Source organism: Manduca sexta, chromosome 25 (genome assembly GCF_014839805.1).
Source record: "Manduca sexta isolate Smith_Timp_Sample1 chromosome 25, JHU_Msex_v1.0, whole genome shotgun sequence".
In the NCBI taxonomy this organism is placed as follows: domain Eukaryota; kingdom Metazoa; phylum Arthropoda; class Insecta; order Lepidoptera; family Sphingidae; genus Manduca; species Manduca sexta.
This window is the reverse complement of record NC_051139.1, coordinates 6,957,723-6,974,303: the sequence shown is the minus strand read 5'-3', so window position 1 is coordinate 6,974,303 and position 16,581 is coordinate 6,957,723. Positions and strand designations below refer to the sequence as shown.

Here is a 16,581-nt window from a genome sequence, read left to right as displayed (position 1 = left end):
ACTCATAAGAGGGAGTTGGAGGCATTTACCATTAGTCAAACTCTAGCTACGTGACATAATATCATGATACACGAAGTTGCATGTTGCTTATCTATGATGGAAAATTAATTTCTAAAGCTTCTTTATTTATAATTATTATTGTTTATTTGGTATAAACGTACCTATATGTAATTTGCTCGATTAATAAAGACTTTTTTTTGAAATTTTAATAGGTAATGATAGTCTGACCTATCAAAATAAAGATCAATACTGTTCAAAATATTATGCACATTAAATAATATATAGTATAAAGTACTAAAACTTACTACAGTAATTTGTGATAGTTTGACTATGTCCACTATTTCAACAGTGTGATATACCGGGGGTGTAACTCAGTGGTAGAGTGTCTGCTTCGCATGCTGAAAGTCCTGGGTTCAAATCCCAGCACCTCCACATATCTTTTTGCCAATTGTGAAAGCTTTTGCAGGTACGTTGGTGTTGAAATAAATTAGTAATAACCTATCTAGACCATCTGCATTTTTATAATACATATGTATTGATACAAATTATCTTACAGTTACTAACTGTAACTTAAATAAGTATCTACGTTATTAATGTCCTAAAACCCTAATTTGTACTATTTGAATCTACAATAAATATATTATTATTGGCATAAACATATGTAGTTGTTTTAAATACATATTTTGTAATTGTTAGCGATATAATTTTGTTTCAGAAATTATAAAAACAAAAAATGGTGAACCATGCATAATGATAAAAATATTATCTCTCATGTTTCCAAATATTAATACCATATTAATGTTCCTTTTTGCTGAAATTCTGACTAATACTGATAAAAAGTTTGTATGATATGTCCTTATCAATGATTATAGGCCGATTTAAGTGCCAACGGCTTGTAAATACCAATTTGTCAATGACTAATACGGGATTACTTAGTAAATCAAAGTTTCCAACGCCATCTATAAATATGAGCAAGAAACTAGTACCCAGCGCCATCTACCGTAATTGTTATAAAACATATTAATCTTTTATCCACCAAAATGCTTCTAAGAATATAAAACAAAAACGATTTTCGAATAATATTTTAATGAAAATTCAACTAAACGTATAAATCTTATTTATACTTACAATAAACAAGTACAATGGATAAATATTTACATTTAGCTGAAGAGGATCGCATACATTGCACGTTTCCCTCTAAAATTGCGCTAACAAAAATACGGGATCCCAATACATGGGTACCCTCACTGCCCGACTGTTGTTTGGAATTATTGAATAAATTCAATAATAAAGGTTTTTATTAGATAGGTACGAATATATTTACTCCTTATTAGGTCATTGAGAACAATATATTATATAATACCTATTTATATGGATGTTAATTAAAAGAATTACAGTTATTAATCAAAATATAAATATTATCAATCATAAATCAATGTAAAAGTAACTGTGGTTATAAAATACTAATTAATTAAAAGAATCACAGTTATTAATCAAAATATAAATATTATCAATCATAAATCAATGTAAAAGTAACTCTGGTTATAAAATTCTAACATAAGTAGTTTTAATTCATGATATGACAAAGGTAACATTAAAATATATTTTTTGGTTTGAATCAATCTAAATACGTTTGATATGACGTTTTTAAAACAAAATTCCAAACACCATCCGAGAGTGCACAATATCATAACGAGTAAACATTGTATATTTAGTTAATAAATATTATTAAACTTGATATTTTAGTAGCATTCAAAATCCATCACAATGTTACTGGCAAGTTTGTTCATAATACCCATGAAATATGAATAGCAAAATCAATAAGTATAAATCTCATGCTTACAAACCTTGTACTACAACCATCCTTAGACAAGTGTTGCCAGTTTTTTTAAAATGTAACATTTGAAAATTTGAATGCTACTAAAACTGGTCACAAGTTAAATGTTAGATAATAACGCAGTCTTCATACACCTTGGCCACTGTTTGCCTAGAGCTAGAGACCGCACGCTATTGCTAACACTACGGCGCTACTCGAGTACAATAGCTACATCTGAACTTTTAACCTGTGTTGTGTAGTTGTTTGTGGACAAATGTGGTTCATGTTTACAAATGGTGTTATACACACTCATCGTTTCTTTATCGGTGGAGGACCGAGGTGCTACCAGTACACCTAACTATAGCCAAGTGTGTTCCGTCCCATGATGTCTTTGGGGACGAGGCAATCACCATATCGGGACCAAATTCCAGACTTAGATTTTATTTGACTGTGCCTATAAAATGTGCAATTTATTTTTCATTTACTAGTATATTTTTCAATAATGTTTGGTACTAAGTAGGCCATATAAAAGCCATCAAATTAATTGTTTTAATATTTAATAATATTTTATTGATCATGGATTCTTTCTGCATATTATTCATTGCAGTTTTTATTACTTTGCCAGATTTTGAAATTAATTTTATTTATTTGAACTAGCAACACTAGTTCCACAAAATTTCCATAGATTATGCAAAACACATGCCACTTTAGCACAAACAACTTGCACACCTACTAACTACACTAATAAATTAACGCTATGAGTATTTGGAAGAGAATAAAAGTGGTCTCGCCTAAGCAGCACGAAACGATAACAACTACGACTAGACTACACCGTGGACTACGACTGGAGGGACTAGACACGGATATGGAACTACTGGCCGTTTGCGAAAACAAAATCAGTCTCAAAATTGACAAATATCTAGGGATTACACCTAAAAATCGATTGCTTCATTGAAATTATAAATATATATATACCTAGTACCTACTGTTTATACAAAATATCAACTCAATCGTAAGATAGGAGAACAACATGTATTTCCACAACACACATTGCTAGTACGCTTTTGCTTTATTTGATAAAATCTGCCAAATTATAACTGTATTTTTAATGTAGCATATGTATATTAATAGATTTCGCTTAATAATTAGGCGACAACGCTAGTTATTGCACAAATATGACATAATATGGCACGAAGATTGCTGTACGAATACTGTGTTCACATTTCTCCTAAATTAAAAAATATTCACTTCTTAAAGGAATTATAAACAATCACTTAACACACTATTCTTTGGAAATAAGCTATTGATACACTAGCAAACGGCCTCACTAACGCAGGTACTATGGGGGCTATGGAACTAAACACGGGGACGGGGTAGTGGCTATAGAGAATCCAGGCGCGTGCGCTGCACCGCCAGCAGCGCCGACTGTTGCTGCAGACTCTTGCGCAAGCCCTCCAGGGTTTGTAGTACCTGGAAAGGAAATTTTAGGTACATCAGGTTCGAAGGACTGAAATTGGCATTGCTCTCAATTGTCCCTATTAATCACGCAGAAGAGACTTGTATGAAGAAAATTCAGTAATAAAATACTTGCTTAACAAGCTTAAAATTCCATTCAGGAGATCCTAGATTTAAATCATCATTCAAGTGACTTACGTCTGGATCGTCACGCATTGACGTTACATAGGCGATCTGTCGTAAATATTAAACTAAATTCTTTTTGCTACGTGCAATATGTTGCGCCGCCTACTCCGTATCAATCGTCGCACGGACGCTATCAGTACTGTAAAATTTGTAACAGCAATTACTGTAATTCTTTTTTATTGCCTTGAATGACGAGACGAGCTTTCCGTTCCCCTGATGGTAGGCGATACGACCGCCCATAAACAATAGAAATACCATTCAACACCTTGAATTACAAAGTATTGTTTGATATTCTACCACGCCACCATACTGAGACATAAGATGTTAAGTCTTATTATGTCCAGTAGTTACACTAGCTGCAATGTTCTTATACCGGAACACAACAGTAATTTCACACTGATACTTGGCGGCAGAAATAGACATTGCGGTGGTACCTACCCAGGCGGACTCTCACATATGAGAGACCTACCACCAGTAATTTATTAGTAGTATAGCATTTCTCGGCATAATATGTGCAATGTGAAACTAACCTCATCCCTCGCATACGCTTTGCGCTTGGGCGGCTCTGAGTGCGGGCGCTCGGCGGGCGCGTGCGCGGGCGCGGCGCGCGACACGGGCGGCGGCGCGGGCGCGGCCAGGGGCGACCGCCGCGCCACCGGCGAGTGACGCCGCGGCTGCTCCGGCGAGTTCGCGCGGATGAAGTTCGTCACGTGCGTGCGCTCCGGACTGCGGCGGGGCGCTTCCACCTACAAATAACATGCAAATACTTAATAACATCGTGGGCAAAGACTTCTAAGATTATATAGACCGATCATCAGAAGATTGTCATAAAACTTTGTGCTCATGCCATGGTTACTCAATCTACCGTGAAATAGCAAATCAGCAATATAAAATTCTGTTGTTTCTGCATTTACTTCTAACAAACATCCAAAGACTTTCAAAAACTTTCGCATTTATAATATTAGTAAGAAGTAAGACATGATATAATTTAATACCTCGGTCGCTCTGAGCTCCCTAACTCGTGGATTATGCGGGGGTTCCAGAGGCGCTCTTGACACTGTGACAAGCAATTTCTCCGCCTCTCTGATTAGCTCTCGGTATTTTCTTTCCGCCTCTCTATCTGCTTCTAGAAGTGGATCCCTTTCCCTCACGGGAGGTGCCGAAGGAGCGTGGTTCCTGCGCCGAGCTCGTGGTGGAGTTGCTCCTAGAATGCAATTAATGAAAAAATCAGTCACAACATTAAAAAACATTTAGACGCAAACATACTAGTACACCTCTAGTTCTTATAGGCCACCGGACTATGTCTGGGGGTCGCCGCCTTTGGTATGACAATATTACGCATTACGCACAATTTTCAGGTGCGCACACAATAGGGCCCAAAATCTCACGCTCACATAGTAAGAAACAATTAATATACATACATTTCTTACACGGAACGTAATAGATGTTATTTTTAAAAAGATATTCAGTCATCTGATAATCAAAGAAACCATATAACTTTCCAAGAGAAGCCGTACTCACCTGCGGATCGCGGCGGGCGGCGCGGCGGTCTTCTCCTTCGAGCGCGCCGTCGCCCAGGAGAAGCCATTTCATCAGGCTCGTCCTCATCACCGCCGTCGAGTCCTGTGTCTCCGTCCGAGTCCACGTCAGCATCAGAGAGTATTGCTGTCTCTCTCCCGCGAGGTCTCATCCCACGACATTCCTCGTCGCTTGATGCACCGCCGCGGTAGTAATTGGATCTGGTTGGTTCTGGTGATAGATGAGGTGATAGGTGTGGCGATCTGAAAAAAAAGATTATTTCGTAAGAATATATTCTGTTCAATTTTTATTGAAATGTGAAGTCTAAAGAGGTTCTAACCCTACAATATATACAAATCTGAACTAATATATTAGATATAAGGCTGGATAAGATGTTGTTTGAACACGCTAATATCAAGAACTACTAAACATATATGATTTTTTTTTTCAGTAATGATAAGCTAGCTATATTACTCCCGAGTACTATAGCCAACTGTTTATCCCAAAAAAATGTAAACGGAAACTCATATCCCGGAAAATAAACTTTTAAATTTATATTGATAAATAATGTATTACTATCATCTACATACTTTTACAGACGTGCATAATTTAACACCAATCCAAATAATATATTAAAAATAACATTACATCACACTTGTTAACGTTGTGGGTAATATTATACATAATACATATAATAAGTACACATCACAAGTCTGTAAAGTTACCTTGTGTAATCAACTCAATTTTAGTTTAAGCCAATTATTTCGCTCCATTCGGTTTAGTGTACCAGTGACCTATATAAATTGTATCAAACATTACACAAGCCCGTGTGCAGTAAATACAGCTTCCAAGTTATTGAATACACGAGGGAAATCAACGAATGTAATTACAAAACATTAGCTGATATATTAGTTTATATCTATTCGAAAGTCGTAAGATCGCGATCATGACATTCCTATTACAATATTATTGTATGCACTAATAATAATGATGTATAAATATTTACTCTGTATGAGGTCTAAATACGTCACACGTGCATAAATATCTAAAGAATACAATATCAACCATAAACTTATTTAAATTAGTGCGGATACAAACACCATCTTCGAGACGGGTAAGACCGAAATATTTAACAGTATCTCTTTACCAGTAAATCGCTCAACTTGCTCTCGTCAGCACAACTTTGGATGTCTACACCTGTCTCCTATTACGTTATGGTACTAAAGTGGTAGGAATTTGTCTTCAACTTCAATATGAATAACAATATTTATAACGCTTTCTTAAGTTTACGCGACTGTTTGACATTGAAATCAAACAATTTTCGGATTTTATCGCGCTGCGCTTTGTGACCATGAATACTGCAAAGCCTTCGAAACGTCGAGAGAAAATCATATTTTATAAAACACGCTAAAATCCGAAAAATAGTTTTGTTTCAAAAATATATATTCTTAAATGGCTCATGGTGTGTTTGATATTAATTTCAAAATATTCTTTATTATTACATAAATTTATTATTGACAAAGGGTCCTCATAACATCTGTTAGCAATGATTTTAAACTATATCAACAAAGTACCTGGATCCATATCGAACGTGTTGCGAATCAAGAGAATACGGCGCGTGGTGCAACTGCGGCGTTGCCTGGGGACACTGCAGCGACTGCTGCTGCAGAAGTTGAGGGCATCTCCGGCGACTAGGTGACGTCGCCCCCAGCCATGGGTTGGTCCGGATGCGACAGCGGGGCCGTGGGGACGGGGTCGCGCATATCACTGGGGGGTCTGGTACACGTCGGACTGGAATGCTTGCCGTGGAACGACGCTGGAAACAATGTAATTTTCTACATGTATTGGCTTATAGAGTTATTTTCCAAGAGGACCAGTTACACAGAAAAAAATTCTTTGTTACTGCAGATTTTATAATTTTTAAATTTAAATGTCAAGCAATTGGCCACTGGATAGGCTGATGTGCAGCCAGGGCACTCCCTTTCGCCATGTGTATGCTATGTTGTGACACGAGGTGAGCCTATTCTCCAAGCGAGGACAAATTCTAGTCTTTGGATCCGGACTAATACTGAGTATAAAAACCCAATATACCTTTGCTCGACCTGGGACCTCGGAGCAATATCGTACCGCTGACACAATACAAATACGCCATCGAGGCTGTTGGAAAATTTCCGTTTACTAGTGATCAGAACAGCGCAATTCCACATTACTTCAATAATATAAGATAGAGCCCTGTAACATTTATTCACAATAGCTTAATAACTGGCCTCCATTTCATCAACTAGTTAAAATCTAGAAGATCACTAAATAACTTTCTATTTTAAAAATATACTCGTATAATTCAATAACTACGCAAAACTAGTATAATTACATTTTATTTCCCGCATAACATTCCATATAAGACGTGTTTTAGCTAACTTTAAAATCGTCGAGTTTTACTTTATGTTTTTTTTATTCTCTGAATAGCCAAACGTTTTTATTAAAACCAATAGAAGTACGAAATATAAGAAATATGCCAATTGCCGCTCTGCCGATTTTTGTTTTCTTTTGCCTTATCATTTATCAAAGTTTAGAATTCAAATAATGTAGAGTCGTAGACAAATTTTTCGAATATGACAAGTCACAACAAACAATTGACCGTCATTATTCATCAGGCGCAATAATATTATGGTCCTCTGTAAAGTAAGAGAACCTTTTAAAAATTGCGCTCGGACTCCCTTACGGCAGCCGGGCGCGGGTATACAAGTTCAACTTGTGGGTGTCAGCATCAGTGCTCTCACTTTACGATCACTGCGCACTATGCTCCCCGAGACAAGGGTGGTACGAGTACAAAGTACTGCGTTTACCCTATAAACTGCACTGAACCAACCGCTAGCGCGATGTAAAACGATCGTGGCGCCATCTATTGGCGCGTTTCGAAAATAAACTGCACGTTTTAAAAAAGGAACGGTGCTTGGTAGCATGGTAATAAAAACCTAGTGAAATAGTCTCTATATTCTGTTGTAATAAAAGGCTTCAAAATAGGTAAAAAATATGCACATAATAAATAAGTAACACATAATTAATTTTATATTAGGTGTCTACGAAACATGTAGACACTACAGTAAGCTGAAAAAATAAACCAAAAGCAGGTAAATGACGTATTTATAAGTTTTATGAACCAATATAGTAGGTATAGATATATAACTTAAATATCTCACATTTCAACATTTCACCTTATTTATTCTTCTAACTAACAAATAACTACATTTTTATTAGGGCAAACACCCATCCGTGATTAATCCAACCGTCCTAGTTAATGAATAAAATAAGCCCATGGCTGATCATGAGTAAACAGCCGCCCGTCCGAGTTCACAGGTCGATAGCTTTGATCAACACACGGGCCAATTAAAAAGGGAATGAGATTTTAATGGGATTACCATAAAATACGATACGTTTCAACTCGTACCAATTATAACTTTTATTCCGAAAACAGACGGCGCGTATAAAATAAGAAAATGTTTGTTTGTAATTTCATTTTCTGTGTGCAATGGTAACGTAACGTAAGCCCGTGTGATTTAGCAAACGTGCTGGTATCACACTCCACTGAGCTTTATATGCGTCCTACTAGGTGCAAGTGGTAGAATTGTCGTATTGTGCACTTATTCCCCTCATATCAGACAACCCGTATTATGTCTACGAATCGAAAAAATTATAGATTTATTGTGTATTATGTTCGATATAAGATTTAATACATATTATAAGTACAATGGCAATTATAAATACTAAAAACAATATTTTGATGTTACACAATTGAGGCAATTCAGCCCGTCTAATACTATTTTTTTTTAACAAAGTTATAGCTTTGCTGATGTATTTTATAAATTTATCGAGAGAGTCAAGAGTTGATATCTCTTTAAAATTACCATTATTGCACAAGTTTGTGAACGTCACTTAAAATCAAGTGTCACCCAAAAACAATATCAATGCATTATATAATTATAACCTGTAATGGCTGTGTGTTGATGTAAATAAACAAATAAATAAATAAATAAAAAATAAATATATTTTAAATAGTAGTTTTATGAACATTAAATGTAGAGTTCAGTTATTATAAATTAAATAATAAATCATACTTACTAGGACACGAAAACGAAACATTTATTAAATCCTGACGAATTCTTTCTTTAATTGATCAATGCTCCTATATTTTTTTTATTTATAAGGAAAGGAGACTCTATTAACCCATAAAATTAAGACTAGCATAGACGCACAATTCCCATTTCTTCCAAAAAAAAATACTTCTAAATAAAAGTATATAAGTGCTTTTGTGCAAAATTGACTGTAAAAGGATATGTATGATTATTTTTGTGTCCGAAATGCTATTTTCTACGGATTTTCTTGTGACAACAACAAAACTTTTTAGGCGATGCCGTAGCCTATTATTTTAAGGAAAAATACAACTTACAAAATTATCATCAACAGAATTCATTTCAAACTTTTTCGCGGTTTAACAAATATAACTTCAGTAACAAGCATGTAAAGGATTGTTTATAAAATCATAAGCTGAAACTTTTTACCTATAAATTATGATTACATGCGCCGACTCAACAACATACGCTTATATTGTTGAGTTTTCGCTGTATATTCGCTAGTATACTGAGAAAATATAACTTCAATTTTTCATAAACATTAAGCAATTTACTTTACGACAGTAATTAAGTTACTGTTATTTTTGCCACAAATATGACTAGTGTTAGCCTTTATTATGGCATTTACTTTAGCAACGTTTGTGTTTAATAAAACTTGTGGCTTTTACTTACCTATTACTTTTATTTTTACGATTAATGAAGTATACCTTACCTTAGCAGGTTCATGGTAGAGATGGGTGGTAGGCGGATCTGGCGGTGGCGGAGGCGCGACGAGCGGCGCTGCGAGTGTGGTAGGTGGTGCGCCCGGTGACGTGCCATCTGTGGAGTAGCCCGTGCTGTACGCGCTCTCCGGAGAGGACAGGTGCGGCGGCGGCAGCGGGCCGGTGGCGGTAGCCGCGCCCGAGGTCAAACGCGACTGCTTCTGCTTGCGCTTCTTCGCCCGGCCCAGCTGCGCTTCCATCCATGACTTGAGCCGCGCGCCCAGCATGCCCACGGCACCTATAATTGTATGATGAGGGTGTCTTAAAGACAATTGAAAATCATTATACGTTATATATGAATTGTAAAAGCTTGCCGCTTAAAATATCATAGGAAACTTATTCTCATTCTTGACCTTAGCTCCAACGACGGATTTCTTCTTGACCCTATGAAGGGTTATATAATTAAAAATATATTTTTAAATCTTTGAAAGCATTCGTGGGAAAAAATACTGAACAAAGAATTGTACATCAAAGCGCGAGTGGAGAAGAACTAATACGGCGCGCTAATGAGATACACTTACAAAACAAAAGCTCGTCAAACAATACGTCGCAGCTGTACTCGGTGAAAACGTCATAAAGAAAGAACAAAGCATCTGAATATAGATTTAGATATGGAATAGACAATAGTTTCCCTGACGCGTGCTCCACATTTCACTGTCATCAAAACCGACGCTTCGGAATAAACACCAAGGGATATAAAATGTTTTATCTTTTTCTTTATTTTAACGTTTGTGAACCACAGTACAGAGGGGCATACATATCGTGTCGTATTTCAAGACACTGTGGCTGTCGCTCGTAAAACAAGGCGCAGTCAGCACCCTCCATCATTTACATTAATGGAATGTCTTATAAAAAAGGATAAGGACGAATGTGTATTGAACTAGCGGACACGAACAAGAACGGAACAAGTGTTTGTTCAATTGAATTTCAGACAGTTTGGATTTTATGTAAATTGGCCTTCCCTTTGATAAAAAGCGAAGAATTTGCCACGTCATTTGCATTGATATATAATTGTTTACCGATTTTTTTTACCAACCGTATTTATTTCATTTTATACGCTTTTGACGCACATAGTGCGCGCATGATAACATCAAAAGGCGGGGTAAGAAAATATACATCTAAAGTTGCGAACATAATATATTTTGCAACTTCAAATAATAAACAACTTTTAATTATTTTAAGCTGCACTAAGGGGGGAGGAAAACGCCCCCACCCTTTACCACTGTGGTTAAGTCTGCAATCGGCGTAATGGTTTGTTGCTAGCCGACAAACTGCCACAGCATAGCTCACAATACCTCGAAAACAATATTCGCCGGAGATATTTTTTAAGTTTAATTACAAATATCTGAAAAAATGACTAAAAAATCTCATCGGTCATCAAAGGAAACGGAAAAACTATAAAAATACACATGCAAAATGATTAAAACTACTACATTTTAACACGGTATTCTTAAAGAAAAATTTCCACCCTGCTTGCTTTATGACTAGCGTATTTCATGCAAATTCAATTTCCAAACAAAATATTCGTAACTACGCAAACCAATTGCAATCAATCACAATCACGGAGCGATTGAAAAACATTAATTCGATTTGGACACGAAACCAACCCTAATACACACCTAGAACTTAATGTGCCGACAGTGTATCCCTGCCCCACCCGCAGACTGTGGGAACGAATAGCTGCAGAAAAGACGGATGGATCGGCTTATCCCGTCGGTGAGGGATTCTAACTTACGAGATTTAGCTAATATTAGCAATCCATTACTGATCGCTCTCCGCACAATGATTCAGTCTTGAGTTAGCAGAGAAAAGTTCTATAATTAGATTAGTCCTCCAACGTTGTTTTAATTAGGTTAATGAATATGTTAACTTCAATATTTTACGGCTTCATGTAAATATTGGCTTAAATAAATGTGTGTAAGTAAACACTAGTCATAAAATCATAAGTACGAATCAAGCAACGGACCCGAAAAAACGTAGACATTCGAACTTCTCCAATCGGCCAAGTCGTATCTTCTTCATGACCAATAGAAGTGACAATAAAACAACAATCCTTCACATGTAAGCCCTTTTACGAGTTCCCCGCCTGAGTAATGAATCGAAAGCAAACTAATAAATTGTGGCTTGGGGACAAAGTAGCCAACTTGAGCGGTACGGGACGAGGGTGTTTGTACTAGTCAAACTTAAACGATTGTTCGACCGACGAAAGGATATCAATAATATATTCTTATAGAAACTTCTATTAGCCTGTTATACTTGGAAACTAAAATGTACTCACAGAATAGCAAAGTTTAGTTATAATAATATTATGCGTCGCGGCGCGGCGTCTGTCATTTCTTGTTCAATATGTTTCAGTCCTTCTGAATAACAATGTCTGGCTCTAATATTAAAAAGTAATTGGTATTATTAACTACGTTTGAAAAGATTTATGTATTTTAATACAGTTTACATCTCTTTACTTAATAAAATCAATGTAAATAGGAAATCTCAACTACTTATCATTATCATAAAATATGCTCAATATTTTTTTAAATTATAAATTACATAAATCTCCAAATACCCTATAAAAATCTAATTATAACAACTGCTAAATCATTGCTAAGCTTATCTTCCTGACAAACGAATCCACATCGTGAGTCATGTAAACTCCGTTCAGTACCCCGCGTATCAAGATACAAAAACAATGTCGGGCCACATCTGACGTAGCTTAATTAATAAATCAAATATTCATTTATGCAGGACGGTGTAATAGCCAGGGTTGCCAGGTAAAATACTTCGTAACCGTGAGTAGCTGTTTTCAGGTAATAATTTGCCGGTTTGACTTCAACAAAGAAACAATTTACTTTATGTGAATTGATGATCGGCGAAACAAGTTTGTGATGAGCCAATTTGTTTCCGACAGTAACATAATTGACAGATTATACCTTAACAGTTCCGACCGAACCGAAACATTTCCTAAAACACAGTATGCAAACACCATCTATTATAAAAATCAGAGTAAAAATTAAACATTAGTTCACATGGCAAATTACCTACACCCGATTACCCTTGGGCACAATAGCATCCAAGTCCCTTCAATTGTTTCTATGCCCACTTAAACATTAAAATATTTTCACATACATTCGCATTTATATAAATAAGGTAGTAGAGACTCGATAATCAGACTTCAGATATAAGGATTCGCGATTATACGGATAGCCAATGGCGAGTCGCGACGAGATTAAACTTTGTAGGAAACTCAATAATATCTTAATCGATTTTAAAAATTTCTTAAACAATAGGATATATATAATTATATACCTTATTCCTATATGCTACGTTATATCCTAGGAATGGTCACTAACGCGGACGAAGTTGCGCGGAAGACTAGTTAATAATCATTCTTACGTATAAATCCCCTTTTCTTCATATTTTCAATTATCCGGATTTTCGATTATCCGAATGACTTACGACAACAATTAGTCTGGTTAATCGATTCTCCGCTTTAACTAGATTTCGCTCCGGCGTGATAGTCAATTTCTGGTCCATAAGTTCATCTAAGCATTTTTCCAAACCGAAGAGCAACATATATTTTATATTTTAACATTAGTAAAATAAAGTTAAGACAAAGTCAAACAAAGAGCGAACATAAGTTGAAACAACAATCTATTTTCAAAGAGAAACCTAAGAGGGTTAATTAGGGTGGTTTTCAGTCTTAACAAACTTTACGAAAACATAGCATGCTCTCCTTGTAACAGAAAATATAATTGCATTAACCTTAACAACAATCTTGTTACACAAGTTTGTTTGAGTAAAACGTGTCGTGGAGGGTAAAATTTTAGCCTCGCAAAATATATTTACGAAATAAAGATTAAAGTAATACATCTTTGAATTCTCGTTCGTTGGGCATATTTATCATATTCTGTCGTCGAGATTTCTAGATAAGTGTTTATTAAAAAGTAATGCATAACTTATTTCTTTTGGGGGTTCTGAATGATACTTTTTAAGTGGTTTCCATACAAAAAAGCCAAAGCGCTGAAAAGAAGGGGCTTGAGTGAGCTCCCCTTTTATTACTCTACAGTTTAAGATTTGCAAACATTTCAAATGAAATGTCTATTCTTGCGTATCGGTTATTGTTACACTCACAATGAAAGGTCCGCAAATGGAAATGTTTAGATCTCGTGGCATATTGAATTTTTTGGATGAATTTCCATAAATGGGACTAAAAAGGGTATTAATGTTTTACTGACCGTAGAGTTACGTAAAATACATTTATGTTCTGGTGATATTAGTATCCAATATTCAGTATAAACTCAGTTGTATGGTTTTAAACCTTGAATGGTCGTTTTTAATAAACACACTTCTCTCCGTGCTTCGGAGTAGAGCACATAAAGCTGAATACCCTGACTAGCATTAAAGGTTTGACCCCGTCAGAAGCCGTGTGTATGAAAACAAAATCTAGGACAAGACAACTACTAGACTAGTGCTACGTATCTATGAAAAAATTAACAAAGGTATTTCATAGCGCGGATGACTAAACCTTTGAATGCTTTAGAGTTTTGATAATATGTTTTCATTAAATAAACTTAAATACATAATGAAATGTCATTACGATATTATAAACACAAACATATTATTTAAAATAAAATAAAAGCTAAACGAAACCGGCAACAAATTCAATAAAGAACCGGCGATAATTGAGAGTCTCAAAGTAGTTCAAAGCCCTCGTAATAATTGTACTTCAACAGAACGGCATTCGCAGCAATCTGGTACTAGTTTGAAAATTGCACATAGCTAGAGTTGGGCTAATTGCGGGCCGCTTTCAGACTGGCTGCGTTGAGCCCGCGCGGAATTGCAGGCAAACTAAAAAGAGTGAAAGGCTCAGCTCCGGCGCGCCAGACGAACGGCGATTGTTTGAGAATCCAAAGAGATGTGCGTTTTAAATGAACATCACGACGCGTCTTTAGTGACGAATGTTACGACGTTTATATTAAAATTCGCGAGCAGAAAATGGACATGTGAAATGCTTGATGGATTGATGGATGTGTGAAACGTTTTAGAGCATGAATTGATAGGTTTTTGCGTGTTTATACATTTAAATTTTAGTATCCAATTATAAATTTTATCGTCGTATTCTTAGAAGTCAATAATAAAAACGATTTGTAAAGGAAACTAAGGAAATATAAAATAATTTATGCAGTGAGGTTATTAGGGATTTTTGATATCTCTATTTAGACAAACAGGGACTAAGTTCATCGAATTAAATTAAAGGTTGTAATAAGGATACGTGAAATATAATTATCTGGCTGACTACACACATATAAAGCAAACTTCGAGCTCATAGATCAAAGTAACAGAACTCGGCACTCAATCATCGAAAAACCTTTCGCTATAAATCAATGTTCAGTCGAGTTACATGAAAATGCGTTTTCTTTTCCCCGTTTTCGCGATATTCATTTATATAAGTTATATATTATTTTTAATTTATATATCTGTCTTTGCATCCTAATAATTTGTGTTATTATTATCATTACATTAGTTAACATATTTGAATATGTTTTGTGTTAGCGATAAATGCAGACAAATATACCGACTCTCCTTTATGTATATTGTATCCAAACACAATAAATTCCTAGTATTTAATAATATTATGTAGAGGTCCTTTTACCACTTATCCACACTGGCAATGTATATTGATATTACCTTATTCATCGTAAACTGCTATCATGGCAAGTCACGAACGATCACAATTCGCAAATCATAACAGTTGCCTGTCAGCATTCAACATGTATTAGATAATCTTATTCGAACATAACCCTTCAGAAGGGAGACTCGGCAATCTCTCACAGGGGCAGTGGGCTATCGAACGAACCACTCATTTGTTACTGTGCGTCGGCACTCGGCAGCGACTGCCGCCGGAATATAGATCCACGTGCGGAAATTAATGTTTCCTTTCGTCGTTTTTTGAATTAAAATGTGTCGCGTTTGTTAACAAAAGGCGTTGTGTGTTGTAAAACATTGACTTACTTGGGCGCGCGGTGGTAAATACACGTTGGATGTGGAGACCGAGCGACGCTGTCCCGCATGCCGGGCGGATGCCGCGAGCCCGACAGATGCGACGCGCGCTGCCGCCGACTGCCGACTGACGCACGCACGCGCGCCCCGCGCTCCGGAACCGGCGCCCGCCCTACAGATTCACCTACGCGACTACGCGCTACGGAGCTACGGTGGGCGCATTTTCACCGGCTAAAACTTTTTTAAATATAAGTACTCATATCGTTAGTAATCATATCATTTTATATTGGTGTAAGTAGCACTTATATATAAAATGTTAATTATCCCTTAAAGCACACATTTCTTTATATTATAGGTATCTAATAACTGTACCGGATTCTGTCATGTTACTTCAGTTTGAGGTCTCATATTATATATTATGTATGAATTATTTGAATAAAAAAACATTCACAAAAATAAATTTACTTTCAAATTCTTAATTAAGACAGTTTGGTGTTTTGCATTGCATTTTTAATTCTCTACTTGATGATTTAGTTTTTTTTTAATTCCATTTTTTTTTTGTTTCTACTTATTTAATCTTATTTTTTCATAATATTCATAAGTGTTTTTGTCGCGATTATAAATAACTATCAGTAATTATATTTGCTATTTAATTGATACCCGACATATTCGCGAACGTAGACACGTTCGTGCACGAATATCGGTGTCAAACATCCTCGGT

General features: G+C 36.0%; 1 protein-coding gene and 2 non-coding genes across 3 annotated transcripts; 1 reads left to right on the top strand and 2 right to left on the bottom strand.

Annotated features, from left to right (window-relative positions):
- The first annotated feature begins 360 nt into the window (after positions 1–360).
- Positions 361–432, top strand: Trnaa-cgc. The gene has a single exon. It is a non-coding gene; the product is annotated as a tRNA-Ala (tRNA).
- A 643-nt stretch (positions 433–1,075) lies between these two features.
- Positions 1,076–16,200, bottom strand: LOC115441713 (serine/arginine repetitive matrix protein 1). Its single transcript, XM_030166608.2, has 7 exons — positions 15,873–16,200; positions 9,818–10,104; positions 6,550–6,791; positions 4,979–5,238; positions 4,453–4,661; positions 3,988–4,203; positions 1,076–3,286 (listed from the first exon to the last, which is right to left on the bottom strand). Exons 2-7 carry the CDS (start codon positions 10,091–10,093, stop codon positions 3,197–3,199), a joined length of 1,293 nt encoding a protein of 430 aa, XP_030022468.2. The 5' UTR covers positions 10,094–10,104; positions 15,873–16,200; the 3' UTR covers positions 1,076–3,196.
- LOC115441741 lies at positions 7,667–7,797 on the bottom strand. The gene has a single exon (XR_003938496.1). It is a non-coding gene; the product is annotated as a U4atac minor spliceosomal RNA (small nuclear RNA).
- Positions 16,201–16,581: the final 381 nt, after the last annotated feature.